Source organism: Coregonus lavaretus (genome assembly GCF_964263955.1).
Source record: "Coregonus lavaretus genome assembly, contig: HAP1_SCAFFOLD_721, whole genome shotgun sequence".
In the NCBI taxonomy this organism is placed as follows: domain Eukaryota; kingdom Metazoa; phylum Chordata; class Actinopteri; order Salmoniformes; family Salmonidae; genus Coregonus; species Coregonus lavaretus.
In genome coordinates, this window is record NW_028159539.1 from 24,472 (window position 1) to 52,417 (window position 27,946).

At 42.1% G+C, this 27,946-nt stretch overlaps 2 protein-coding genes across 2 annotated transcripts in view; one reads left to right on the plus strand and one right to left on the minus strand.

The window, feature by feature from the left end:
• The first annotated feature begins 1,463 nt into the window (after positions 1–1,463).
• On the plus strand, positions 1,464–15,961 carry LOC311122742 (B-cell receptor-associated protein 29-like). The gene is made up of 7 exons (XM_084197066.1): positions 1,464–1,570; positions 7,003–7,103; positions 7,910–8,057; positions 8,518–8,653; positions 8,981–9,077; positions 15,195–15,295; positions 15,889–15,961. The coding sequence occupies exons 1-7, from the start codon at positions 1,479–1,481 to the stop codon at positions 15,925–15,927; spliced, it is 714 nt and encodes a 237-aa protein (XP_084053192.1). The 5' UTR covers positions 1,464–1,478; the 3' UTR covers positions 15,928–15,961.
• Positions 15,962–20,934: 4,973 nt separating this feature from the next.
• Positions 20,935–27,946, minus strand: part of LOC311122741 (solute carrier organic anion transporter family member 1C1-like) — a gene marked incomplete at both ends in the record, with an annotated part of 38,762 nt that continues 31,750 nt past the window's right edge. The window contains 4 exons of the mRNA XM_084197065.1: positions 20,935–21,169; positions 26,630–26,747; positions 26,825–26,889; positions 27,088–27,278. Of these exons, the coding sequence (XP_084053191.1) occupies positions 20,935–21,169; positions 26,630–26,747; positions 26,825–26,889; positions 27,088–27,278 (609 nt within the window). The remainder of the gene's footprint in view (positions 21,170–26,629; positions 26,748–26,824; positions 26,890–27,087; positions 27,279–27,946) is intronic.

The following is a 27,946-nucleotide window of genomic DNA, read 5'->3' on the forward strand; positions in this document are numbered from 1 at the left end:
ACAAAATGTGGAAAATGTCAAGGGGTGTGAATAGTTTCTGAAGGCACTGTACAATATTCATAAACAAATTGATAGGGAAGTTTGGAAAAAGTTCTACATATTCAAGATACTTTCATTGACCCAGTAATTGGTGATCACCAAAGATAGTTGAGGTGTTAGGTACCTCAGTGTTTAGGTTGAGACAAGGCGTCAGCAGCAAGGTTAGGCTAAAGAATGTAATAAAATACATTAGGTAGAACAATAAGCCAAGACGACATTGCAATAGCTTTATGTGCAGTGAAATGGCTCATGTTTCTATAACATGGAATATCAGAGGCCTAGGCGCTAAGTCCACAGTCTAAATGGCATTGCTTTGATAGTATGAAACACATTAAAACATAAAGGAACGGTTCCTTTATTTCTATGTAAGTTCAAGTTCAACCTTATTTATTGTTCCTCTTCAATACAACGACAGGGGGTTTACTCTCAGCTTAGAACACTGCATGGTCACGGCTTTATTTATGGACATAGGGGTCTTGTTCAAGTTGTTCTCCGGTGACGTCAGGGCCCAGGGTGCTGAGCATGAACAGCTGTTGTGCAGGGTGGGTGGGGGGGGGGGTGGGGGGGTTCAGGGGAGGGGGTGGGGGTATGTGCCTTCCAGTGTCTACTTCTAATCTACCGTATTTGTCGGGTAAGATTCTAACTCTATTTCTGCTTGTTTGGGTGTGTCGACGCGGTTCTCATGTAGTGTATAGAAAGCAAGAGAATGGACTGTTGATTTGACAAATGATCTTTAGGTCAACTGCGGAGAAGTTAGAAAATAACTTTAGATATAAATAGCATTTGGCTGCATTGTTTTTGTAAATGCATGTTAAACAGTATGCCACTCATGCCGTAGAGCAGTCGGACTAGTTATAGACTATTTATGGTGCCTCAGCACCAAAGTTTCAGTATACATTATTACGATATCTCCACAGTGCCCACACTGTTATGTAGCTAATTAACATGTCAAGAGTTTCTCTGCTGGTCAGATCAGGGAAAGTCACCCAGTTGATTCACTTTTTAAAGGAACTTGTAAAGGTTTGGATAGTTTGCGTTCGGATCAAATTCCATTCATATTTTCAACATGGACTCGGTGATAGGAAATAGGAAATGGTCAAAAGAGTAAACACTAAACAAAACAAAAGTACACCAGATTCAGGTAACACATGAATAATCATATGTAATCCCCCCTGTAACAACTTGTAATCATCACGCCACTGTTACCTAATATAGATTGATAAGAAGTGAATAGTCAATGTCTTGTTGGCCCATCATCCCTCAAAGCCGTGTTCCGTCAGAACCATATGGCACAAACGCAGATTCAGGAGACTTGTGTTGTTTCGTACAGAAGAACAACAAATGTAGCCCAGTTTTGCCAGCTGGGTATTGTGTTGTGTATTTTATATATGTATTTACAGTGTTGTTGTTTTCTCCACAGTGGACTCCCCAGTAATAAGATGACTCTCCAGTGGACTGTGGTGGCTTTCTTCCTTTATGTGGAGATAGCTGTCATCCTGATATTTTGTCTGCCTTTTATATCTGCCAAGAGGTACTGTGGGGAATCATATCCTAGCATGTAACCAGGATGAAGAGTTAACCCTTCTCTTGTGGCATTTTGGCCAACACTGTAACATTTACAGTCACATCCCCCCAAAAAAAGTATTGACACCCTTGATAAGATAAGCAAAACCTGCCTGGTAGAGAACCCAAGGGTATCTGGTCCCCTCACACAGTTAGGAAGATGGTTCTGGAGGCAAAAAAAAAATAAAGTCCAAGGGCCACAGTTGGAGAATTACAGAACATGATCGCATCTTGGGGTCACCAAGTCTCGAAATCTACAATTAGGCGTAACCTTCATGCCAATAGGCTATTTGGTTGCCATAAAAAAAGCCTTTATTGAGGGCAACCAACAAATGTAAATGCCTGGTGTTTGCTGAACGGCATTGTCACTTAGATTGGTACTGGGTGCTATGGTCAGATGAGACGAAAATAGAGCTCTTTGGCCACACAAACCAGTTTGGGTTTGGCCTCTTAAGAGGGATGCATATGCAGAAAAGAACCTCTGTAAAAATACTGTATGGTCGTGGATCTTTGATGTTATGGGGGCTGTTTTGCTTCGATTGGCATCATGAACTCTACCAAGTACCAGGAAATTTTTTGACAAAAACCTGGTTGCCTCTGTCAGGATGCTGAAACTTGGGTGCAAGTGGATCTTCCAGCAAGACAATGATCCCAAGCAAACATCAAAATCTACAAAGACATTTTTAAATAACCGGAAAGCAACATTTTGCAATGCCCAACTCAGTCTCCGGACTTGAACCCTATTGAAAACCTGTGGTTTGAATTGAAGATTCGGATTCAGAGTGTTTAATAGTCACATGTGCAGGGGTTGCATGTGTGATTGCAGGGTACAGTGAAAATCTTAGGCTCCGAGCTCCAACATGAAGGACTAAGTGAAATAAAATAATTAAAATGGTAATAGAAAACAATAATAGACATAGCACTAAATACATAATAACAACTGTATCAGTGATGAATAAATAAATGTCCATTTGGGCGGAGGCAAAGTAAAGACTGTTGAGGGGGTGGGGTGAATGACCATAGGGGGGAGGAGCATGACTATTGAGGGGGTGTGGCGACCAAGTGAAATAAAAACAAAAAAAATTATAATAAAATAAAATAATAATATACATATTAACAACTGCAACAGTGATGAATGTCGTCGGGGTGGGGGCAGAGTAAAAGTCAGTTGGGGGGGTTGGGTGTAAAATGTCCGTAGGGGGAACAACATGTAAGGTAAGTGACCATTGAGGGGGGTGGGGGATGTCCCTAGGGGGAGCAGCAGGTAAGGTAAGTGACCGTTTGCGGGATGAGCAGGTAGCTGCACGTATCCTCCTCTGAAGAGCCTTGCGGTCCGCGGCGGTGGAGTTGCCGTACCAGGCTGTGATGCAGCCCGACAGTATACTCTCCTCCTGTATAACACACTGAGGGCCCTCAGGGACAGGCCGAATTCCTTCAGCATCTTGAGGTTGACGAGTCGCTGTCGTGCCTTCTTCACTGCAGAGTCCGTGAGGTTAGACCAGTTCAGCTTCTCTGAGATGTGTACACCGTCTCCACGGCGGCCCTGTTGATGACGATGGGGGGCGTCTCCAGCTTGGTTCCTCCTGAAGTCCACAATCAGCTCCTTTGTTTTGCTAACGTTGAGAGAGAGGTTGTTTACCTGGCATCACACCGTCAGAGTGCCTACCTCCTCCCTGTAGGCCGTCTCGTCGTTGTTGGTAATCAGGCCTACTAGTGTCGTGTCGTCAGTGAACTTGATGATGGAGTTGGAACTGTGTGAAGCCATGCAGTCGTGGGTACACAGGGAATACAGGAGGGGACTGAGGATGCACCCTTGTGGGGCCCCCGTGTTGAGGATCAGTGTCGAGGAGGTAATGTTGCCTACCTTCACCACCTGGGAGGCCCGTCAGGAAGTCCAGGACCCAGTTGCACAGGGAGGAGTACAGACCCAGGGCCGTGAGCGTTGTAATGAACTTAAAGGGAACTATGGTATTGAAGGCCGAGCTGTAGTCGATGAACAGCATCCTCACATATGCATTGTAGAATAATAGTGAAGGCATCAAAGCTATGAAATAACACATGGAATCATGTAGTAACCAAAAACGTGTTCAATAAATAAAAATATATTTTAGATTTTAGATTCTTCGAAGTAGCCACCCTTTGCCTTGATGACAGCTTTGCACACTCTTGGCATTCTCTCTACCAGCTTCACCTGGGATGCTTTTCCATCAGTCTTGAAGGAGTTCCCACATATGCTGAGCACTTGTTAGCCAATTTTCCTTCACTCTGCGGTCCTACTCATAACAAACCATCTCAATTGGGTTGATGTTGGGTGATTGTGGAGGCCAGGCCATCTGATGAAGCACTCCATCACTCTCCTTCTTGGTCAAATAGCCCTTACACAGCCCCGTGCTTCACGGTTGGGATGGTGTTCCTCGGCTTGCAAGCAACACCCTTTTTCCTCCAAACATAACGATGGTCATTATGGCCAAACAGTTCTATTTTTGTTTCATTAGACCAGAGGACATTTCTCCAAAAAATACGATCTTTGTCCCCATGTGCAGTTGCAAACCGTAGTCTGGCTTTTTTTATGGCGGTTTTGGAGCAGTGGCTTCTTCCTTCCTGAGCAGCCTTTCAGGTTATGTCGATATAGGACTCGTTTTACTGTGGATATAGATACATTTGTATCTGTTTCCTCCAGCATCTTCACAAGGTCCTTTGCTGTTGTTCTGGGATTGAGTTACACTTTTTGCACCAAAGTACGTTCATCTCTAGGAGACAGAACGCGTCTCTTTCCTGAGCGGTATGACGGCTGCGTGGTCCCATGGTGTTTATACTTGCGTACTATTGTTTGTACAGATGAATATATTTATATTATTACCTTCAGGCATTTGGAAATTGCTCCCAAGGATGAACCAGACTTGTGGAGGTCTACAATCTTTTTTCTGAGGTCTTGGCTGTTTCTTTTGATTTTCCCATGATGTCAAGCAAAGAGGCACTGAGTTTGACGGTAGGCCTTGAAATACATCCACAGGTACACCTATGGATGTCAATTAGCCTATCAGAAGCTTCTAAAGCCATGACATCATTTTCTGGAATTTTACAAGCTGTTTAAAGGCACAGTCAATAGTGTATGTAAACTTCTGACCCACTGGAATTGTGATACAATAAATTATAAGTGAAATAATCTGTCTGTAAACAATTGTTGGAAGAATTACTTGTGTCATGCACAAAGTAGATGTCCTAACCGACTTGCCAAAACTATAGTTTGTTAACAAGAAAGTATTCACCCCTCTTGGCATTTTGCCTATTTTGTTGCCTTACAACCTTGAATTAAAAGGGATTTTTGGGGGGTTTGTATCATTTCATTTACACAACATGCCTACCACTTTGAAGATGCAAAATATGTTTTATTGTGAAACAACCAAGAAATAAGACAAAAAAAACTAACTTGAGTGTGCGTAACTATTCACCCCCCCAAAGTCAGCATTCACCCCCCCTTTTGCAGCAATTACAGCTGCAAGTCTCTTGGGGTATGTCTCTATAAGTTTGGCACATCTAGCCAATGGGATTTTTGCCCATTCTTCAAGGCAAAACTGCTCCAGCTCCTTCAAGTTAGATGGGTTCCGCAGGTGTACAGCAATTTTTAAGTCATACCACAGATTATCAATTGGATTGAGGTCTAGGCTTTGACTAGGCCATTCCGACATTTAAATGTTTCCCATTAAACAACTCGAGTGTTGCTTTAGCAGTATGCTTAGGGTCATTGTCCTGCTGGAAGGTAAACCTCCGTCCCAGTCTCAAATCTCTGGAAGACTGAAACAGGTTTCCCCCAAGAATTTCCCTGTATTTAGTGCCATCCATCATTCCTTCAATTCTGACCAGTTTCCCAGTCCCTGCCGATGACAACATCCCCACATCATGATGCTGCAACCACCATCCTTCATTGTGGGGATGGTGTTCTCGGGGTGATGAGAGGTGTTGGGTTTGTGCCAAAAAGCTAAATTTTAGTCTCATCTGACCAGAGCATTCTTCCATATGCTTATTTTTTTCTTTAAGTAATGGCTTTTTTCTGGCCACTCTTCCATAAAGCCCATCTCTGTGGAGTGTATGGCTTAAAGTGGTCCTATGGACAGATACTCCAATCTCTGCTGTGGAGCTTTACAGCTCCTTCAGGGTTATCTTTGGTCTCTTTGTTGCCTCTCTGATTAATGCCCTCCTTGCCTGGTCCGTGACTTTTGGTGGGCGGCCCTCTCTTGGCAGGTTTGTTGTGGTGCCATATTCTTTCAATTTTTTAAATAATGGATTTAATGGTTCTCCGTGGGATGTTCAAAGTTTCTGATATTTTTTTGTAACCCAACCCTGATCTGTACTTCTCCACAACTTTGTCCCTGACCTGTTTGGAGAGCTCCTTGGTCTTCATGGTGCCGCTTGCTTGGTGTTGCCCCTTGCTTTGTGGTGTTGCAGACTCTGGGGCCTTTCAGAACAGGTGTATATATACTGAGACCATGTGACAGATCATGTGACACTTAGATTGCACACAGGTGGACTTTATTTAACTAATTATGTGACTTCTGAAGGTAATTGGTTGCACCAGATCTTATTTAGGGGCTTCATAGCAAAGGGGTTGAATACAAATGCACGCACCACTTTTCCGTTAATGATTTGTTTTATTTGTTTTATTTTGTGTATGTCCATTACATGAAATCCAAATAAAAATCCATTTAAATTACAGGTTGTAATGCAACAACATAGGAAAAACACCAAGGGGGATTAATGCTTTTGCAAGGCACTGTATATACAATTCAAATACAGAGCTATATTGTATGCAAAAAAAAAGTGTAATTATATTATTTTATACTAATACAATTGCTCAAAGAAATATATTTTGTTCAACAAGTAATGCTTTTTATTCTCAAAACGTTAGGGGTCAAATGTATTGATACCCCTAAAGATTTTTATAAATAAAGTAGTCAAAGGATTAGTATTTGGTCTCATATTCCTAGCATTCAATGACTACTTCAAGCTTGTGACTTTACAAACTTGTTGGATGCATTTGCAGTTCGTTTTGGTTGTGTTTCTGATTATTTTGTGCCCAATAGAAATGAATGGTAAATAATGTATTGTGTCATTTTGGAGTCACTTTTATTGTGAATAGAATATGTTTCTAAACAGTTCTATATTAATGTGGACGCTACCATGACTATGGATAATCCTGAATTAATCGGGGAATAACGATGAGTGAAAAAGTTACAGAGAATCAAAGATCATAACCCCCATGACATGTTAACCTCTCACCATTATCAATAACAGGGGAGGTTAGCATGTCTTGGGGGGGGGGGTATGATATTCTCACTCAGATATCTACAGAGAACCAAGTGACTTTGACTTTTTCTGTAACTGCTCATTCTCTTTTTGCAGATGGCGATCACTGTTCAACCTGAGTATGTGGAACTGGTTGGCTCCGTACTGGAATAGGGGTTTCTTTACCATGATACTCATACTCATCGTTCTCTTCTGTGGTGAGTCATCATACTTGCAGTAGATTGGTTGGGTCCCAGGTATGGCATTTTTTTGGTGAGCAGCACTGAATCTATTGTAGATAGTCAGAAAAGTAATGACAGCTTTTATAGGATCGTGGGTTATTCTCCTGGTTCTATAGTTTCATCTCATAGTCTAGTGACATATTATACACATTATAAGACATTACAAAGGCTTATAGATGCTCATATCAACAAGTTATGAAGCATTATACCTGGCTTTACGCGGTGTTACCATGAGTCCTGTAGTCCAGGTTTCCCCAACTGGCAGCCCGCTGGTGATTTTATTTAGGCCCAAACGTTTTTTATTTTTTTTGTGGACATAAAAAGACCAGCAATTTTGGAAACGTGTTCCAAAGTATTCCCATACATAATAGAGAGATATACAGTACGTGCTCTATACAAATGTAAGCAAGGTTTTAAATTTTTATGTTTTAGTCAAATATTATATCCGTTTGGGCTTCATGCGGTCAATTTGCAGTCTACAAATTGTTTGGAATTATTTTCCGGCCCCCTGACCATCGGCCCGCAGCTGAATCTAGTTGCTAGATGTTACTGTTACACCTGTTTCCACCCTAAGATGCTCTGAGAGAGGTGAGGCAGTACTCCAGCGCAGAGCCCATGGAAAAGGGCAAGCTTATTAACTCTAGCCTGTTGTTATACGAGTAGTCAGTCCTCCATGCTCCATACACTGTCCCCATGGGAGAACCATTTTGGAACCCTTTTTTCTAAGAGTGTAGCTACTGCATCGACAGTAGTTCAACTGTTCCCTGTATCTCCCTCCTAAGATGCTCTGAGGGAGGTGAGGAAGTACTCCAGTGCGGAGCACGTGGGAGACGCCAAGCTGAACCCCAACCTGTTTGACCATCTCCACATGAAGCTGTTCAGAGCCCAGAGGAACCTCTACATCTCTGGCTTCTCCCTGTTCCTCTGGCTGTGAGTCCACCTCTATTCTATCCCAGAGGAACCTCTAGATGACATGCAACAACTTCTTGGGGTTAGGGTTGTGGTTGAGGCTAGTTAGGGTTGAACTGAGACGTGAACATTAAGTTAGGATTATGGTTAGGATTATGGTTAGGATTATGGTTAGGGTTGTGGTTAGGATTATGGTTAGTTTTGTGGTTAGGGTTGTGGTTAGGGTTGGGGTTAGGGTTTGGTTAGGGTTGTGGGTAGGATTATGGTTAGGGTTGCAACATTTCCCAAAAGTCACAGGTTTTCCAGAAATTCCTGGATTTCCTGCTTAATCCATCCTGATTCCAGGAATCTTCCAACCGGGATTTCTGGAAAACCAGGGACTTTTTGGAATGTTACCAGAATTGTTTAACCCTAGTTATGGTTGAGGCTAGGGTTAGTTTGGGTTAGTGTGTCACTCATTTATCACTTCTTGTCCCTGCAGTGTGATGCGGCGTGTGGTGACTCTGATAAACCAGGTGGCCATCGCTACGGTAACAGGGACCAGCCTGCAAATACAGGCGGAGAGCGCCAATCAGGCAGCCAAGAAGTACCAGGAGGAGAACCTGCTTCTGAAACAGGTGAACGCCAGAGTCAGAAAGAGGGCCTGGGACGGGCATTATCTGACTTCATATGTAGAGAGTCAATATTCATCTCTTGTGGAAGACTCAAAACACACAGTTACAAATGTTTAACAAACTGTGGCTAGCCTGGGAGTTGTGAATGGCATTTTTTTGTCAGATGATGTCATTGACGTGTTTCATGTTTGTGTGCACTTTATTGCACCATTATGCCAGCATGTGATGAACGAAATTGTTTTCCTAATAGACAAATAAACCATTCGTTCATTCATAAAACATTTTACCTCACAATAAAATAACTAATATAAGAAAGTGCTGTCTGCTCAGGCTTTGCTGGATGAGGAGACAGCCAAAACTGCAAGCAAACAGCTACTGAGGAAGGAGGCAGAGAAGTTGATGGAGGAACTGAAGACTGCAGAGGATGGTGGGTAATGAGGAAGTGAATCAGGAATTAAACTGTTTAGCGTTTATTTAGCATTTTTTTAATGAACTGAATTTAAATGGAATTGACCTCCAAACCTGCCTTCGATTCAAGTTTTATTTGTCACATGCTTCATAAACTAACAGTGAAATGCTTACTTACACCCCCCCCCCCAACAATGCAGAGAGAAAAATATAGAAAAATAATAACATGAGGAATAAATACACAATGACGATAACTTGGCTACAGTATATACACGGGCTACCAGTACCAAGACGGTGTGCAGGGGTACGAGGTAATTGAGGTAGATATGTACATATAGATACGGCTGTTGCGTTGACCATATTACTGCCACACCGGCGGTCACGAGTCATGAAGGCAGTCAAATGCCACGTGATCGTTTAGTCATGGTAATTAGGCTTCTCCAAGCTCTGATGCTGCTGATGGTCATTAGTAGCCTACCAAGTTTCAATGAGCGGGACTCTAACACGGACGCTTATAAGAAATCCTGCTATGCCCTCCAACGAACCATCAAACAGGCAAAGAGTCAATACAGGACAAAGATTGAATCGTACTACACCGGCTCTGATGCTCGTCGGATGTGGCAGGGCTTGAAAACTATTACAGACTACAAAGGGAAGCACAGCTGCGAGCTGCCCAGTGACACAAGACTTCCAGACGCGCTAAACCACTTCTATGCTCGCTTCAAGGCAAGCAACACTGAAGCATGCATGAGAGCACCAGCTGTTCTGGATGACTATGTGATCACGCTCTCCGTAGCCGATGTGAGTAAGACTTTTAAGCAGGTCAACATTCACAAGGCCGCAGGGCCAGACGAATTACCAGGACGTGTACTCCGAGCATGTGCTGACCAACTGGCAAGTGTCTTCACTGACATTTTGAACATGTCCCTGACTGAGTCTGTAATACCAACATGTTTCAAGCAGACCACCATAGTCCCCGTGCCCAAGGACTCTAAGATAACCTGCCTAAATGACTACCGACCCGTAGCACTGACGTCTGTAGCCATGAAGTGCTTTGAAAGGCTGGTCATGGCTCACATCAACACCATTATCCCAGAAACACTAGACCCACTCAAATTTGCATACCGCCCCAACAGATCCACAGATGATGCAATCTCTATTGCACTCCACACTGCCCTTTCCCACCTGGACAAGAGGAACACCTACGTGAGAATGCTATTCATTGACTACAGCTCAGCATTCAACACCATAGTGCCCTCAAAGCTCATCACTAAGCTAAGGATCCTGGGACTAAACACCTCCCTCTGCAACTGGATCCTGGACTTCCTGACGGGCCGCCCCCAGGTGGTAAGGGTAGGTAACAACACATCTGCCACACTGATCCTCAACACGGTGGCTCCTCAGGGGTGCGTGCTCAGTCCCCTCCTGTACTCCCTGTTCACCCATGACTGCATGGCCAGGCACGATTCCAACACCATCATTAAGTTTGCCGACGACACAACAGTGGTAGGCCTGATCACCGACAACGATGAGACAGCCTATAGGGAGGAGGTCAGAGACCTGGCCGTGTGGTGCCAGGACAACAACCTCTCCCTCAACGTGACCAAGACAAAGGAGATGATTGTGGACTACAGAAAAAAAAAAGAGGACTGAGCACACCCCCATTCTCATCGACGGAGCTGTAGTGGAACAGGTTGAGAGCTTCAAGTTCCTTGGTGTCCACATCACCAACGAACTATCATGGTCCAAACACACCAAGACAGTTGTGAAGAGGGCATGACAAAGCCTATTCCCCCTCAGGAGACTGAAAATATTTGGCATGGGTCCTCAGATCCTCAAATAATTCTACAGCTACACCATCGAGAGCATCCTGACTGGTTGCATCACCGCCTGGTATGGCAACTGCTTGGCCTCCGACCGCAAGGCACTACAGAGGGTAGTGCGTACGGCCAAGTACATCACTGGGGCCAAGCTTCCTGCCATCCATCCTCTATACCAGGCGGTGTCAGAGGAAGGCCCTCAAAATTGTCAAAGACTCCAGCCACCCTAGTCATAGACTGTTCTCTCTGCTACCGCATGGCAAGCGGTACCGGAATGCCAAGTCTTGGTCCAAAAGACTTCTCAACAGCTTCTACCCCCAAGCCATAAGACTCCTGAACAGCTAATCATGGCTACCCGGACTATTTGCAACCCCACCCCATCTTTTTACGCTGCTGCTACTCTGTTAATTATTTATGCATAGTCACTTTAACTCTACCCACATGTACATATTACTTCAACTACCTCAACTAGCCGGTGCCCCCGCACATTGACTCTGCACCGGTACCCCCCTGTATATATAGCCTCCCTACTGTTATTTTATTTTACTTCTGCTCTTTTTTTCTCAACACTTTTTTTGTTGTTTTATTATTTATTAAAAATAAATGCACTGTTGGTTAAGGGCTGTAAGTAAGCATTTCACTGTAATGTCTGCACCTGTTGTATTCGGCGCATGTGGCCAATAAAATTTGATTTGATTTGTTTTGAACTTGCTACCTGCATGATACTCAGCACTCTATTGTCCCTCTAATCACTATGACATCAATGCAAATGTAGAGCAAAAATCTAATCAAACACTTCATGAGAGCCCATGAGCTCATGTTGAGCAACATTTCTATAGGCTATGCAATTGCGCGAGAAAACAGAGTGATGGCCTCTATTAAAAAGAGGAGGATCCCATCAGCTTTCTATAGGCTAGGCCTACTATATTTATTTCTCAACTTTCCTAATATTAAGCACTGGCATGAAAATGAACCACGGGAAATGCATCCTCCATTCGCTATTTAAGTGCATAGATTACATGTTTTATTTCCCTTGCACCTATTTCAAGACTGGTGCATGATAATGGTCCATTCTAAATCAAAACTAATTTCACACATACAGTGGGGAGAACAAGTATTTGATACACTGCCGATTTTGCAGGTTTTCCTACTTACAAAGCATGTAGAGGTCTGTAATTGTTATCATAGGTACACTTCAACTGTGAGAGACGGAATCTAAAACAAAAATCCAGAAAATCACATTGTATGACTTTTAAGTAATTAAATTGTATTTTATTGCATGACATAAATATTTGATACATCAGAAAAGCAGAACTTAATATTTGGTACAGAAACCTTTGTTTGCAATTACAGAGATCATACGTTTCCTGTAGGTCTTGACCAGGTTTGCACACACTGCAGCAGGGATTTTGGCCCACTCCTCCATACAGACCTTCTCCAGATCCTTCAGGTTTTGGGGCTGTCGCTGGGCAATACAGACTTTCAGCTCCCGCCAAAGATGTTCTATTGGGTTCAGGTCTGGAGACTGGCTAGGCCACTCCAGGACCTTGAGATGCTTCTTACGGAGCCACTCCTTAGTTGCCCTGGCTGTGTGTTTCGGGTCATTGTCATGCTGGAAGACCCAGCCACGACCCATCTTCAATGCTCTTACAGAGGGAAGGAGGTTGTTGGCCAATATCTTGCGATACATGGCCCCATCCATCCTCCCCTCAATACGGTGCAGTCGTCCTGTCCCCTTTGCAGAAAAGCATCCCCAAAGAATAATGTTTCCACCTCCATGCTTCACAGTTTGGACGAAGTTCTTGAGGTTGTACTCATCCTTCTTCTTCCTCCAAACACGGCGAGTGGAGTTTAGATCAAAAAGCTATATTTTTGTCTCATCAGACCACATGACCTTCTCCCATTCCTCCTCTGGATCATCCAGATGGTCATTGGCAAACTTCAGACGGGCCTGGACATGCGCTGGCTTGAGCAGGGGGGACCTTGCGTGCGCTGCAGGATTTTAATCCATGACGGCATAGTGTGTTACTAATGGTTTTCTTTGAGACTGTGGTCCCAGCTCTCTTCAGGTCATTGACCAGGTCCTGCCGTGTAGTTCTGGGCTGATCCCTCACCTTCCTCATGATCATTGATGCCCCACGAGGTGAGATCTTGCATGTAGCCCCAGACCGAGGGTGATTGACCGTCATCTTGAACTTCTTCCATTTTCTAATAATTGCGCCAACAGTTGTTGCCTTCTCACCAAGCTGCTTTCCTATTGTCCTGTAGCCAATCCCAGCCTTGTGCAGGTCTACAATTTTATCCCTGATGTCCTTACACAGCTCTCTGGTCTTGGCCATTGTGGAGAGGTTGGAGTCTGTTTGATTGAGTGTGTGGACAGGTGTCTTTTATACAGGTAATGAGTTCAAACAGGTGCAGTTAATACAGGTAATGAGTGGAGAACAGGAGGGCTTCTTAAAGAAAAACTAACAGGTCTGTGAGAGCCGGAATGCTTACTGGTTGGTAGGTGATCAAATACTTATGTCATGCAATAAAATGCAAATTAATTACTTAAAAATCATACAATGTGATTTTCTGGATTTTTGTTTTAGATTCCGTCTCTCACAGTTGAAGTGTACCTACGATAAAAATTACAGACCTCTACATGCTTTGTAAGTAGGAAAACCTGCAAAATCGGCAGTGTATCAAATACTTGTTCTCCCCACTGTATATCATCTAGTATATGTAAAGACAAGATTAAATCAAGAATAGTCTGATGGGTGACAATATTAGCCTATCACTTCTGAATGATATATTATCACTTGTGAATGATGCCCAGCGTAAGGCAAGAAACAATGCCTTTTTTTTGCGACTTTTTCGAATCATAGTCACACACCTCAAGTAGCCCAGCCCATAGGCCTATATGTTTTGATAAGGCTTCTATCACAACTAAAGTGACCAAATAACTTCTTAAAATTAAGCACATTAGTCCGCTTTACAAGGGGTGTAGAGGCATAAGCAGCGCGTGAGTTTCAAGTTTGGGGAAGATAATTTTCACCATAAAAATGCACCTTTACAATAAAAGCATTACATGCATAATCACATTTGCGGTCACTATGGGGGATAGTAGATTGACATAGGCTAGTGCCTTTACTGTTTGTTAGGCCTACTCATCTTGTTGCTGACGAAAGATAAATGTGGACAGTTCTTCCAATATCTTCAATTTGCACCTCGGAATTGGATAAGGACACGCACAGTTGCATCCCCAAAGTGTCTGTCTTCACTTGTAGCCTGTGAGAAAGACCTGATCACTTGATGGAGAGCCATGTGAGTGAGAGGTGCTTCGGAGCACGCAGCACTCAGGGAGAAGGGCAGAATGGCCACTGGCCGCAAAAGGCATGAATTTTTTTAGGGTGCATTACGGCCACACAAAGGGGATGCCGCCGGGAAATTTGAGGCATTATCAAGTGCTTGTCAAATTATGAATGAGAGACTGATGAATTGCATACAGCCTGCGCAAAAAAACAAAGCAGAGTTCATGCCTTTCAAGCGACTTTTTTCAAATCATCATTAGAGTCGCATCATGCAGCCTTACAATGTATTAAAAATCTAAACATAGCCCAACGTTTGTAGAATGACTAAATGTACATTAATAACTCTAAATTAAGTAAATAGCAGTACCTATTTCTTTGTTAACCGCTCAACACAGAATAGCCGCATTTGCGCACTCCCTCAAATCGTTTGGAGAACATTTTTACTTTTTTATTTTATTCAGCTTTGTTCAATTGTATTCTTCATACTATAAAATAATATAAAATAATGCCACAGAAATCTAACCAAATCTTGTCTGCTAAATGAACTAGTGTAGCCCACAGCCATATGGCATAGCGAGATCAGGACCTAACATAAGGACAACTCAGAGTATGCTATTCTGTTCTTCTGAAATAGACTACATTTTCTTCATATCATGTTTCTATAGACCTGTCTAAAATAAATAATGGATTTATTGTGAAGGTGTAGGCTATATTACATGGATGTATTAGACTTTTTTTAAATGTAGATGTTCCAAAGGTCTGCACCAGTGGCTTGTAGGCTATGTGTGGAAGCCAGGAGATGCTAAATGTGTTTATGTCAATTAAAGGTAAATTACCATGAGACCGACAGTTATTTGCTTCACAATCACCGGCTGACAGAACTTTGGGACCGCCAGAGCTCTAGTCTCGCACATCCGAATAATAGCTTAACTTTTGCATGTAGGCTGCTGTCTCCAATTTCAAAGACAGTTGTCATATAAATCTATATGTCAGTATATGTGAGTGAAGTGTGTGTTTGTGCAGCTGTGCGTAAATCTAATGCTGAGGTGGAGGCCATGAAGAGGCAGGCTAACGGTCTGACAAAGGAGTATGACAGACTGCTGACAAAGCACAACGAACTACAGGTAATACACACACACACACACACACACACACACACACACACACACACACACACACACACACACACGCACACACGCACACACGCACACACGCACAAACGCACAAACACACACACACACACACACAAACACACACACACACACACACACACACACACACACACACACACACAAACACACACACACACACAAACACACAAACACACAAACACACACGCACACACGCACAAACACACACAAACACACACAAACACACACACACACACACACACACAAACGCACAAACGCACACACACTCACGCACACACACGCACAGACACGCACACACACAAACACATACACGCACAAACAAACACGCACAAACACACGCACGCACACACGCACATACACACACACAAGCACACACGCACACACATGCACACACACGCGCACACACACACATTACACATGAATCATGGTACATATGTGATTTGTTCTCAATTCATTTGACCCTAATCTACCCCCATAAATGAATCGCAATTAACTTTTCACCAACATTGATAAGGACTGATTTCCCCTCTTCACTATCTATTGTGTCTATTACTATTTGAAAGCAGAATCTACAGGGTGGAACCGAAGACAAGAAGGAACAATAAGCACTGGTTCAAATCTTTGCTCCAGATTAATAGTGTCAAAGACAGAAGGACAGCTGTGTGACTTCACATGGATACCTGCTATTCAGCTGAGCAACTCTTCATTAATCTCTGTCTTATGTGTACTGTACTGTGCATGGGAAAGGTACAGTTATTCAATACTTGTTATTCAATGTATCCACATGTATTTGTATTGTATCTAAGATATGGGGCTAAAATTGTGTCATGGTTAAAGAAGGAACAGCGGATTTTGTGTCTTTAACGTATGGTCTTAAATAGTATAGTACATTAGTACTACATAGTATAATACTAGTATAGTATACACTCAAAGTACATTATGCAAATATGCAGAGCTTTCAGCTCATGAAATGCCGAGTCCTGTTTTACATGTGTACCCAGTGGGCAAAACTGGTTGAAATGATGTCACAGTTTACAACCAGAACTGGTTATGTGGAGGGTATACCCTCAGAACAACTGTGAATTTGTTTTTGCTGAGTAACGTGAAGTGACATGATCCTCTTATGTTCAATGAATAAAATACAAACATTTGAACTAATCCGGTGTTTGAGGCATTATGTACAGTATAAGGAAAGCATGAACTGAAGAGGTAATGTAGGTGAGATGTGGGAAGACAGGACAGGTAATGTAGGTGATATGTGGGAAGACAGGGCAGAAAAAGGAGGGGGGGGGGGGATTGTTAATTTGGAGGTGACAATTTGAATACAAATCCCTAAAAATGACTACTTCAAGAAATATATTGGAATACAGATTTCTGGAAGGAACAACTTTTCAAAAATGATTGGATTGGATGCCTTTAACTAATGGGAGGGTTGTATCTGGAACAGAAACTATTGGATTAGCTGCTTTCAACTAAAGGCAGCGCTGTATCAGGGACTGCATGATGCAGATAGAAATAGAAGACAGGACAGGTAATGTAGGTGAGATGTGGAAAGACAGGACAGGTAATGTAGGTGATATGTGGGAAGACAGGACAGGTAATGTAGGTGAGATGAGGGAAGACAGGACAGGTAATGTAGGTGAGATGTGGGAAGACAGGACAGGTAATGTAGGTGAGATGTGGGAAGACAGGACAGGTAATGTAGGTGAGATGAGGGAAGACAGGACAGGTAATGTAGGTGAGATGTGGGAAGACAGGACAGGTAATGTAGGTGAGATGTGGGAAGACAGGACAGGTAATGTAGGTGAGATGTGGGAAGACAGGACAGGTAATGTAGGTGAGATGTGGGAAGACAGGACAGGTAATGTAGGTGAGATGTGGGAAGACAGGACAGGTAATGTAGGTGAGATGAGGGAAGACAGGACAGGTAATGTAGGTCAGATGAGGGAAGACAGGACAGGTAATGTAGGTGAGATGTGGGAAGACAGGACAGGTAATGTAGGTGATATGTGGGAAGACAGGACAGGTAATGTAGGTGAGATGTGGGAAGACAGGACAGGTAATGTAGGTGATATGTGGGAAGACAGGACAGGTAATGTAGGTGAGATGTGGGAAGACAGGAGAGGGAATGTAGGTGAGATGTGGGAAGACAGGAGAGGGAATGTAGGTGAGATATGGGAAGACAGGACAGGTAATGTAGGTGAGATGTGGGAAGACAGGACAGGTAATGTAGGTGAGATGTGGGAAGACAGGACAGGTAATGTAGGTGAGATGTGGGAAGACAGGACAGGTAATGTAGGTGAGATGTGGGAAGACAGGAGAGGTAATGTAGGTGAGATGAGGGAAGACAGGACAGGTAATGTAGGTGATATGTGGGAAGACAGGACAGGTAATGTAGGTGAGATGTGGGAAGACAGGAGAGGGAATGTAGGTGAGATGTGGGAAGACAGGAGAGGGAATGTAGGTCAGATGTGGGAAGACAGGAGAGGGAATGTAGGTCAGATGAGGGAAGACAGGACAGTCGATACAGTACGTTTTGAAAAACAACTGTATTTCCATTGTTAAAATGACCAGGCACACTGGGGACTCAATACATTAGAATAGGCCTGGGTACTAAATAGTTGTATATTTTAGTTTATTTGAAATACCAACTTTTCAAATACTCAAGGTAGTCAAATATAGGAAATGTTTAGTTAAAAAAAACTAAAGGCAATTATTTATTTTGATATTCAAACACAGGTCTCAGAAAACAATTAATACTATCCTTTGAATATATGAAAGTTATTTGAAAACAAAAAAATGGCTGACAGATATTTGATGAAGAACCAAAAACTACAACAGTTAGCTGAATTAGCTCATTAGCACATGGTTTGGAGAAAAATAATTTGGCAATTGTTTGTAAAGGACATAGACTCATCTCAACATTAGAGTAGAACACTTTTTCATTTTCAAAATAATTTAAATAGGGGGGCCAGTATGAAAAATGTATGCATTCACTAACTGTAAGTCGCTCTGGATAAGAGCGTCTGCTAAATGACTAAAATGTAAAATGTAAATAAGGTACTGTAATGCAGTAACACTTGACATCAAGTTCTTATACATATGTAGTAACTTTGTGATTACAACAACAGCAACATTGTTGATACATTGGATAGGAACAGTTATGATTGCTTTTCTGTTCAGTTGTTATAAAACCTCTCAGCTCATTGCTATGCAATTTAAATGTGATTACCAAAGTATTATGCATCACACTAATAAAATGTTGCTCTAAAAGTAATTACATTGTTATTACACAGGCTCAATAACAGTTTAATATTACCAAGAATGCTAACAGCAACTGTTCAATTATGGCTATTAAGTGTAAAGGGACTAAACATCCCAAAACTGCCTTCTTGAATCAACCACAGCGAAGTAGGTGGAAAAATAATATTCATTTGTATTCTGAGTAAACTATCCCTTTAAAGATGGTATAGTGTGTGTTTGAAAACAAGAACATTGAGACGGACAAAGAGGTTCAAAGTTGATTATCTACACCTGGGGTCTGTTCTACCCCCCCAAAATAGTTACTTTCCACAAAGCATATTTAGAACTACGCTTATCCCAGGTCTGCAATCAGGTAGATTAATACAGTGAGGTATTGGTGTGCTGTCTTGACAATCTGGGGCAGGCTAGGATCAAGTTATAGGCTCAAAATGTCACTTTTGTACGTGAGGTCATTGCATTTTATTTGGTCATTGTCCACCTGAAGTGATCAGTTTATGGAACCTACAGTATGTATGGAAGTGGAAGTGGAACTGTTCCCTCATAAATTTTATCATTCAAGAAATAGAAAATACTAGATAATACTGACACATTCATCTCTTCAGATTTCAAACCAAAGCCAAGAAATGAAACACATGACCAACCTACAGACCCCATTTAAAATACAGACATAAAACAATAATTTCTACATAAACCATTAACAAACAAAACATTACATTCCTTTCTACAAAAACAAAACTGGTTCCATTTATGTAAAACACAAATGTGATTTTTTTAACATTCAAGAAATGTATTTTTGTTCTATACAGTCTGTAGTGAGTCTAATCACCGCTTGCAGTCTTCTTTTGCTGCCTTACAATAAAACATAACAATGGATTAAATCAGATTTCTCTATCTACACAACCTACTTCAAATGTTTAAGTGAAAGAAAATTATAGAACATTTTCCAAATTACTAAGAAATATAAAATGAGGATGGAAGCATCTTCGGCAGCCATTACAACTGTGAATAATTTTTTATAAGATTGTACCAACCTTGCACAACTCTTAGGGCAACATTCATCCATTGTTGTCTTAAAAATTGCTCAAGCACAGTAAATATCTACACTGAACAAAAATATAAATGCAACATGTAAAGTGTTTGTCCCATGTTTCATGAGCTGAAATAAAAGATCCCAGAAATGTTCCATATGCACAAAAAGCTTATTTATTTCACATTTTGTGCACAAATGTGTTTATATCCCTGTTAGTATCCTCTGCCATCACCTAATGTTTCAGCTAATGCACAGCCCCATGTTGCAAGGATCTGTACACAATTCCTGGAAGCTGAAAATGTCCCAGTTCTTCCATGGCCTGCATACTCAGACATGTCGCCCATTGAGCATGTTTGGGATGCTCTGGTTCCAGGCAATATCCAGCAAGTTTGCACAGCCATTGAAGTGGAGTGGGAATGATTAACTCTATGCGAAGGAGATGTGTCGCGCTGCATGAGGCAAATGGTGGTCACACTAGGTACTGACTGTTTTTCTGATCCACGCCCCTACCTTTTTTTCTAAGGTATCTGTGACCAACAGATGCGTATCTGTATTCCCAGTCATGTGAAATCCATAGATTAGGGCCTAATTAATTTATTTCAGTTTTCTTATATGAACTGTAACTCAGTAAAATCTTTGAAATGTTTTCATGTTGCGTATATATTTTTAGTTCAGTATATATTTGTTTTAATTTGGAAAATGTTCTAGAACTTTCTTTCACTTTGATAATGTAGAGTAGGTTGTGTAGATGTGAAGGGAAAAAAATAATTGAATCCCTTTTTAGATAACAAATTTAAGACAGCAAACTGTGAATACTGTGCAAGGGGTGTGTAAACTTTCACTATGCACTGTATAAACAAAAATAACTATATATGTTCACATTGTCTACAGGAGTACAGTACAAATAGACTTTATGCTCTTCTCTCCTAGCTAAATCGCTTGTCTTCAGGGTGGAAAAATAATTAAAAAGGAGATGTCAGGGCATGCATTGGGTCAGTGGACCAGTACACACCGGTATGCAGTACCAGCGCCACAAACGTGAGTACCGGGTACTGACACCTCTCACAAACTATTTTCTGAATATTCACTCTAAATTAATTAACACTAGTACTGTTAAAATGATTACCGTTGTAGTGAATGGTCGACAGTGCAAACATGGGCCTCTCAGACTGTTGGCAAACTTGCTAAACACAGTCTACTCCAAAAGGGTTAACCCACTTGGGGGGGATCACAACTAGCTTATGTAGGCAAAGTTTGCTACACCGGCACCTGTTTCATTCCATCTTGGAGTCGAGCAATGCTGAGCTATTGACGACCATCAAAGGCGTGTCTCCCTGTCAGGGTTACAGTCCAGCGCCCTTACAAACTGGTCACAGTGTGTAGAGTTGTTGATCTCCTCTTTCCTGAGAGACTCGGCCTCCATCTCTACATTCCCATTGGTCAGTGCCATTTTCTCTTCCTGCTTGACGTGCCTCCTGAGTAGAGCGAAGCCCAGTATACACAGGAAGAAAGAGACAGTCCTCAGGCCCAGAGTCAGACCCAGGTATACTATCCTAGAACAGAACAGAGGAGAGATTAGGGTTAGGGATAGGGTCAGAGTTAGGGTTAGGGTCAGAGTTAGGATTAGGGTTAGGGTTAGGGATAGGGTCAGAGTTAGGATTAGGGTTAGGGTTAGGGATAGGGTCAGAGTTAGGATTAGGGTTAGGGTTAGGGATAGGGTCAGAGTTAGGATTAGGGTTAAGGTTAGGGATAGCCCTAGGACCATACGTCGGGACTACCGGCCGTGGTGACTCCTTGCTGTCCCCAGTCCGCCTGGCCTTGCTGCTATTCCAGTTTCAACTGTTCTGCCTGCGGTTATGGAACCCCTACCTGTCCCAGACCTGCTGTTTTCAACTCTTAATGATCGGCTATGAAAAGCCAACTGAGATTTATTCCTGATTATTATTTGACCATGCTTGTCACTTATGAACATTTTTGAACATCTTGGCATGGTTCTGTTATAATCTCCACCCGGCACAGCCAGAAGAGGACTGGCCACCCCTCATAGCCTGGTTCCTCTCTAGGTTTCTTCCTAGGTTTTGCCTTTCTAGGGAGTTTTTCCTAGCCACCGTGCTTCTACACCTGCATTACTAGCTGTTTGGGGTTTTAGGCTGGGTTTCTGTACAGCACTTCGAGATATTAGCTGATGTAAGAAGGGCTATATAAAATAAAATTGATTGAAAATTGATTGGATAGGGTCAGAGTTAGGATTAGGGTTAGGGTTAGGGATAGGGTCAGAGTTAGGGTTAGGGTTAGGGATAGGGTCAGAGTTAGGATTAGGGTTAGGGATAGGGTCAGAGTTAGGATTAGGGTTAGGGTTAGGGATAGGGTCAGAGTTAGTGGTCCTCTGTAGCTCAATTAGTAGAGCATGGCGCTTGTAATGCCATGGTAGTGGGTTTGATCCCCGGGACCACCCATACGTAAAAATGTATGCACACATGACTGTAAGTCGCTTTGGATAAAAGCGTCTGCTAAGTGGCATATTATTATTATATTATAGTTAGGGTTAGGGTTAGGGTCAGAGTTAGGATTAAGGTTAGGGAAAGCCAGTATACACAGGAAGCAAGAGACAGCAGGTAGCCTAGCAGTTAAGAGCGTCGGGCCATTAACCGAAAAGTTGCTGGTTTGAATCCCTGAGTGTTCAAAGTGGAAAGATCTGCCGTTCCGCCCTTGAGCAAGGCAGTTAACCTCCAACGACAACTGCTCCCCCCCCCGCCGTAAGTTTGTTATTTTTGGTATGCTTTTCACGCTGCACCTTGGTCCGACCCGTCTCTTAACGTACGTGACAACGTTAGTCCCTTTTAATGCACTTTTCGCTCTATGCGTATTCTGACCTTGAGCTTAAGCATGAGAATAGCATGCAATTCACCTGCTATTCGTTCGGGGTGGAGATCGAATAAATGAAGGTGTGTCTACAGATATGCCGTATTCTGACCTTGACTTAATTCCCTCATAATTCCAACACCTTTACGTGCGAGGAAAGCATGAATAAGGTCTAGCGAACCTACCTAAACTATATGGCCTTTTAACTTGCAGGGATGGGCACTCTTGAATGCCTTAATTATAGGCTATCCCCGACTTTCTCTGTTTCCTATTTCTATCATGTTAAATATTAGCCACTATCAGTATCGACCGTCAGTAGGCATAATAACCACACATATTCACCTGCCAATGTACTGTTAGTTCCCTTCAGTTGGTATAGACTACATTATAATTCCGGTTAATTACATTGTTAGTTCCCTTCAGGTGGTATAGACTACATTATCATTCCGGTTAATTACATTGTTAGTTCCCTTCAGGTGGTATAGCCTACATTAACATTCCATTTAATGACGTTGTTTCATTATCCTTCATTTGCTTCCTGTGTAAACACCGTCACGGCCGTGTGGTTGTTGCCGACGATCATTAGTCAAAGTTGATAATATATATATTTTTAAAGACATGCAGGCTAATTAAATCCTTATGGAGTGGAGAGCAGACCAAGCCATAACAGTTTGAACCGAAACATGGCGCAATACTTGGCCGTGTATTAGTAGAGTTCCATGGTTAGTGCAGACAAAAGAAGAGGGTACAGCCTACTATTGTACACTATTCACCCTATTATAATTATATTGTACATTATTCACCCTATTATAATTCTATGTACACTAATCTTCCAACATTACCATGGGTTGAAGAACTGAATGTGGACATTTTCAGAATGAATCAAACCACCGTTTTCTTTCTTTCAGTGCGTAAAGGCTCTCCAAACCTGTTTTTTATGATTCATAAATACTTTCCAAACCCTACAATTGGTTTTGAAACGGAGAAGAATATGCATATATTTAGATGGCTTTCTTTCATTGATCCAACAAAATTCTAACTAAAAAGGTACAACGTATTTAAAGGGATGGCTTAAGATAAATGGACTGAGAACCCTATGGGAGGGTTTTTTAGCGGTTTAATGAAATGTATTCAGAGGGTACAAGGTAGCCTCACCTGCAAAGCGCTTTACGCGACTGAGTAAGCTAAGTCTGAATACCAAATACTGAGAAGTGCATAGGAAAGGTGTGGTTAGGAAAGGTGTACATTCCTACATCTGAATTGGCCCCCAGGGAGGGGATTCTGACCCGAGTTAAGCGCAGGTGAATGAAAAGTATTTCCCCTTTTTATACACTTTTCTCTTAATGCGTATTCTGACCTTGAACTGAAGCATGCTATTCAACTTAAGATGTGCTTATGTGACTTGTGACCCAGTGGGTGAATAAACTTGGTATGAGCTTTTCCTAGTCATCCGTTTGAGTTTTTGCTCTGTTTGTTTAGAACCTAACACCACTATCAGTAGCCCCCGTCAGTTACACCCACATACATTTATAACTGTTATTTTAGTGTTAGTTTCCTTACATTTTGCATCATTCCATTACATGAGTTAGTTTACCTTTCTTTCCTCTGTCACGTTCGTGTGGTTGTTCCCAAGGATCACTAGCAATAGTGGATCATACTAGGCTAACGTATTACAAGTTGTGCAATAATATGGGACATGTAGCCTATTTGAATCATTATGGAATGTAGATCATAAACCTGGAGCCTGGCACATGGTTCACGACGACTGGACCGTCATAACAGTTCCATGATTAGTGAGGATTCCATGATTAGTAAGGATTCCATGATTAGTAAGGATTCCATTATTAGTGAGGATTCCATGATTATTGAAGATTCGATGATTAGTGAGGATTCCATGATTAGTGAGGATTCCATGATTAGTAAGGATTCCATGATTAGTGAGGATTCCATGATTATTGAGGATTCCATGAGTATTGAGGATTCCATGATTAGTGAGGATTCCATGATTATTGAGGATTCCATGATTATTGAGGATTCCATGATTAGTGAGGATTCCATGATTATTGAGGATTCCATGATTAGTGAGGATTCCATGGTTATTGAGGATTCCATGATTAGTGAGGATTCCATGATTAGTGAGGATTACTAGGGTAGATTTATAATACTACTGTTCAACCCTTATTGTACACTTTTGTCAACTTCTAATATTTCATGCATTGAACAATTCAATATGGCAACTTTCAGGAAGAATCAAACCACTATATTTTGTGCGTAAAGGCTCTCCAAACCAGTTTTTTATATTATTCATACTTTCCTAACCCTAAATAACATACAACATCAGAGAATTTTTAAATTTACCAATTGGTACTGAAAAGGAGACTAATATGCGTGTGTTTACATGTCTTTCTTTCATTGATCCCTATATTCTGAACCGTTCTCTTCATATACAGTGGGGGAAAAAAGTATCATTGTAGGATTTTTAAGGAATTTATTTGCAAATTATGTTGGAAAATAAGTATTTGGTCAATAACAAAAGTTTCTCAATACTTTGTTATATACCCTTTGTTGGCAATGACACAGGTCAAACGTTTTCTGTAAGTCTTCACAAGGTTTTCACACACTGTTGCTGGTATTTTGGCCCATTCCTCCATGCAGATCTCCTCTAGAGCAGTGAAGTTTTGGGGCTGTCGCTGGGCAACACAGACTTTCAACTCCCTCCAAAGATTTTCTATGGGGTTGAGATCTGGAGACTGGCTAGGCCACACCCGGGCGGTGTGTTTGGGATCATTGTCATGCTGAAAGACCCAGCCACGTTTCATCTTCAATGCCCTTGCTGATGGAAGGAGGTTTTCACTCAAAATCTCACGATACATGGCCCCATTCATTCTTTCCTTTACACGGATCAGTCGTCCTGGTCCCTTTGCAGAAAAACAGCCCCAAAGCATGATGTTTCCACCCCCATGCTTCACAGTAGGTATGGTGTTCTTTGGATGCAACTCAGCATTCTTTGTTCTCCAAACACGACGAGTTGAGTTTTTACCAAAAAGTTATATTTTGGTTTCATCTGACCATATGACATTCTCCCAATCCTCTTCTGGATCATCCAAATGCACTCTAGCAAACTTCAGATGGGCCTGGACATGTACTGGCTTAAGCAGGGGGACACGTCTTGCACTGCAGGATTTGAGTCCCTGGCGGCGTAGTGTGTTACTGATGGTAGGCTTTGTTACTTTGGTCCAAGCTCTCTGCAGGTCATTCACTAGGTCCCCCCGTGTGGTTCTGGGATTTTTGCTCACCGTTCTTGTGATCATTTTGACCCCACGGGGTGTGATCTTGCGTGGAGCCCCAGATTGAGGGAGATTATCAGTGGTCTTGTATGTCTTCCATTTCCTAATAATTGCTCCCACAGTTGATTTCTTCAAACCAAGTTGCTTACCTATTGCAGATTCAGTCTTCCCAGCCTGGTGCAGGTCTACAATTTTGTTTCTGGTGTCCTTTGACAGCTCTTTGGTCTTGGCCATAGTGGAGTTTGGAGTGTGACTGTTTGAGGTTGTGGACAGGTGTCTTTTATACTGATAACAAGTTCAAACAGGTGCCATTAATACAGGTAACGAGTGGAGGACAGAGGAGCCTCTTAAAGAAGAAGTTACAGGTCTGTGAGAGCCAGAAATCTTGCTTGTTTGTAGGTGACCAAATACTTATTTTCCACCATAATTTGCAAATAAATTCATTACAAATCCTACAATGTGATTTTCTGGATTTTTTTTTCTCAATTTGTCTGTCATAGTTGACGTGTACCTATGATGTAAATTACAGGCCTCTCTCATCTTTTTAAGTGGGAGAACTTGCACAATTGGTGGCTGATTAAATACTTTTTCCCCCCACTGTATTCTAGTGAGTCTGTCGAGGAAATGTAAAGGAATGGCTTTAGATAAATGTACTGAAAACCGTATTGAATGACGAGAAAATCTGTTGGAAAGCAAGTGGGAGGGTTTTCAGCTGTTGAATTACATTTATTCAGCGCGGGCAAGGGAACCACGCCTGCAAAGACATTATGCACCTGCGTAAGGTATGTCTGAATACCAACTACTGAGAAGTGCGTAGGAAAGGCGTAGTTTCATAAGTCTGAATCGGCCCCCTATGTGTTTTACCTGTAGGCTGTCGTGTTGTAGATTCTGCACGCTCCTCTTCCTCCGCATTTTGTGTTTCCCCACTTTAAACAGGTGGTGTCTATGATGGCTCCGAAGTAGATAGGTGCAGGTATGCCAGCTAAAATCAATCAATGAATCAATGAATCATTGACTAACTCAATCAATCAGTCAACCGAGGACATAAGTGATACTCACCAAGGGTCCGGGTGGCCAACGTGTGGATTCCAAGAGCAATTGATTTTAATTCAGGCTTAATGCACCTATAGGAAGATCATTAGAGAGTTAGGGGAGGTCCTTTTAAGACCAACTAAACTTAATCCTAACTGTTGTGAGCAACTTGAACTTGAGTGACATCAAAACGGTTTCCCCAAATTGAACACATTAGGATACAACCCATTGTGTATCATAGAAAGCATTGTTGCATTTATCCAGTCCATCCACTAGAGGGCCTCACTGACCTGATGAGAAGCACGAAGCCTGGCGTTCCCCCCAAAGAGATGATGAAGGAAGTGATGACAGACAGAAAGAGGAAGTAGGGGAACATTCTGTCACAGCTGTCTCTGATTGGACAGTGACCCAGGGAGGCAGTCAGGTTACTGGGCTGAGAACCTGCCCCTGTCAATGCAACACACCTGCACTGGCCAAACACCTGGGGGAGAGGACAGAGGGAGGGAATCACTGAGTAGTAAAACACTGCAATAATATCTCCAGGGAGTCTGGACTGGTGGTGACTGTTATCTACTTCAGACTACAGCAGAGTCACTGACCACCTTCCGGAGACACTTGAAACCCTACCTCTTTAAGGAATACCTGGGATAGTATAAAAGTAATCCTTCTACCCCCCCTACCCCACCCCCACAAAAAAAAAAAATATAAATATATATATATATACATTTTAAAAAGTTGATATAAATATATACATATAAAACAAATGAAAATTGAAAATATACTCGAAAAATTTGAAAAATATAAAATAAATACATCGTAAAGTGGTTATCCCACTGGCTATCATAAGGTGAATGCACCAATTTGTAAGTCACTCTGGATAAGAGCGTCTGCTAAATGACGTAAATGTAAAAAAGGCCACTAGAGGCGGGGGTTCCATATATTTGTCTCCACCTCATGACTTCACATAACTACTAAACTGCCTGTGTACATACACTGAGTACTGAGTATACCAAACATCAAAAACACCTCACTAATATTGAGTTGCACCCCATCCCTTTTGCCCTCAGAACAGACTCAATTCGTCAGGGCATGGACTCTACAAGGTGTCGAAAGCGTTCCACAGGGATGGTGGCTCATGTTGACGCCAAT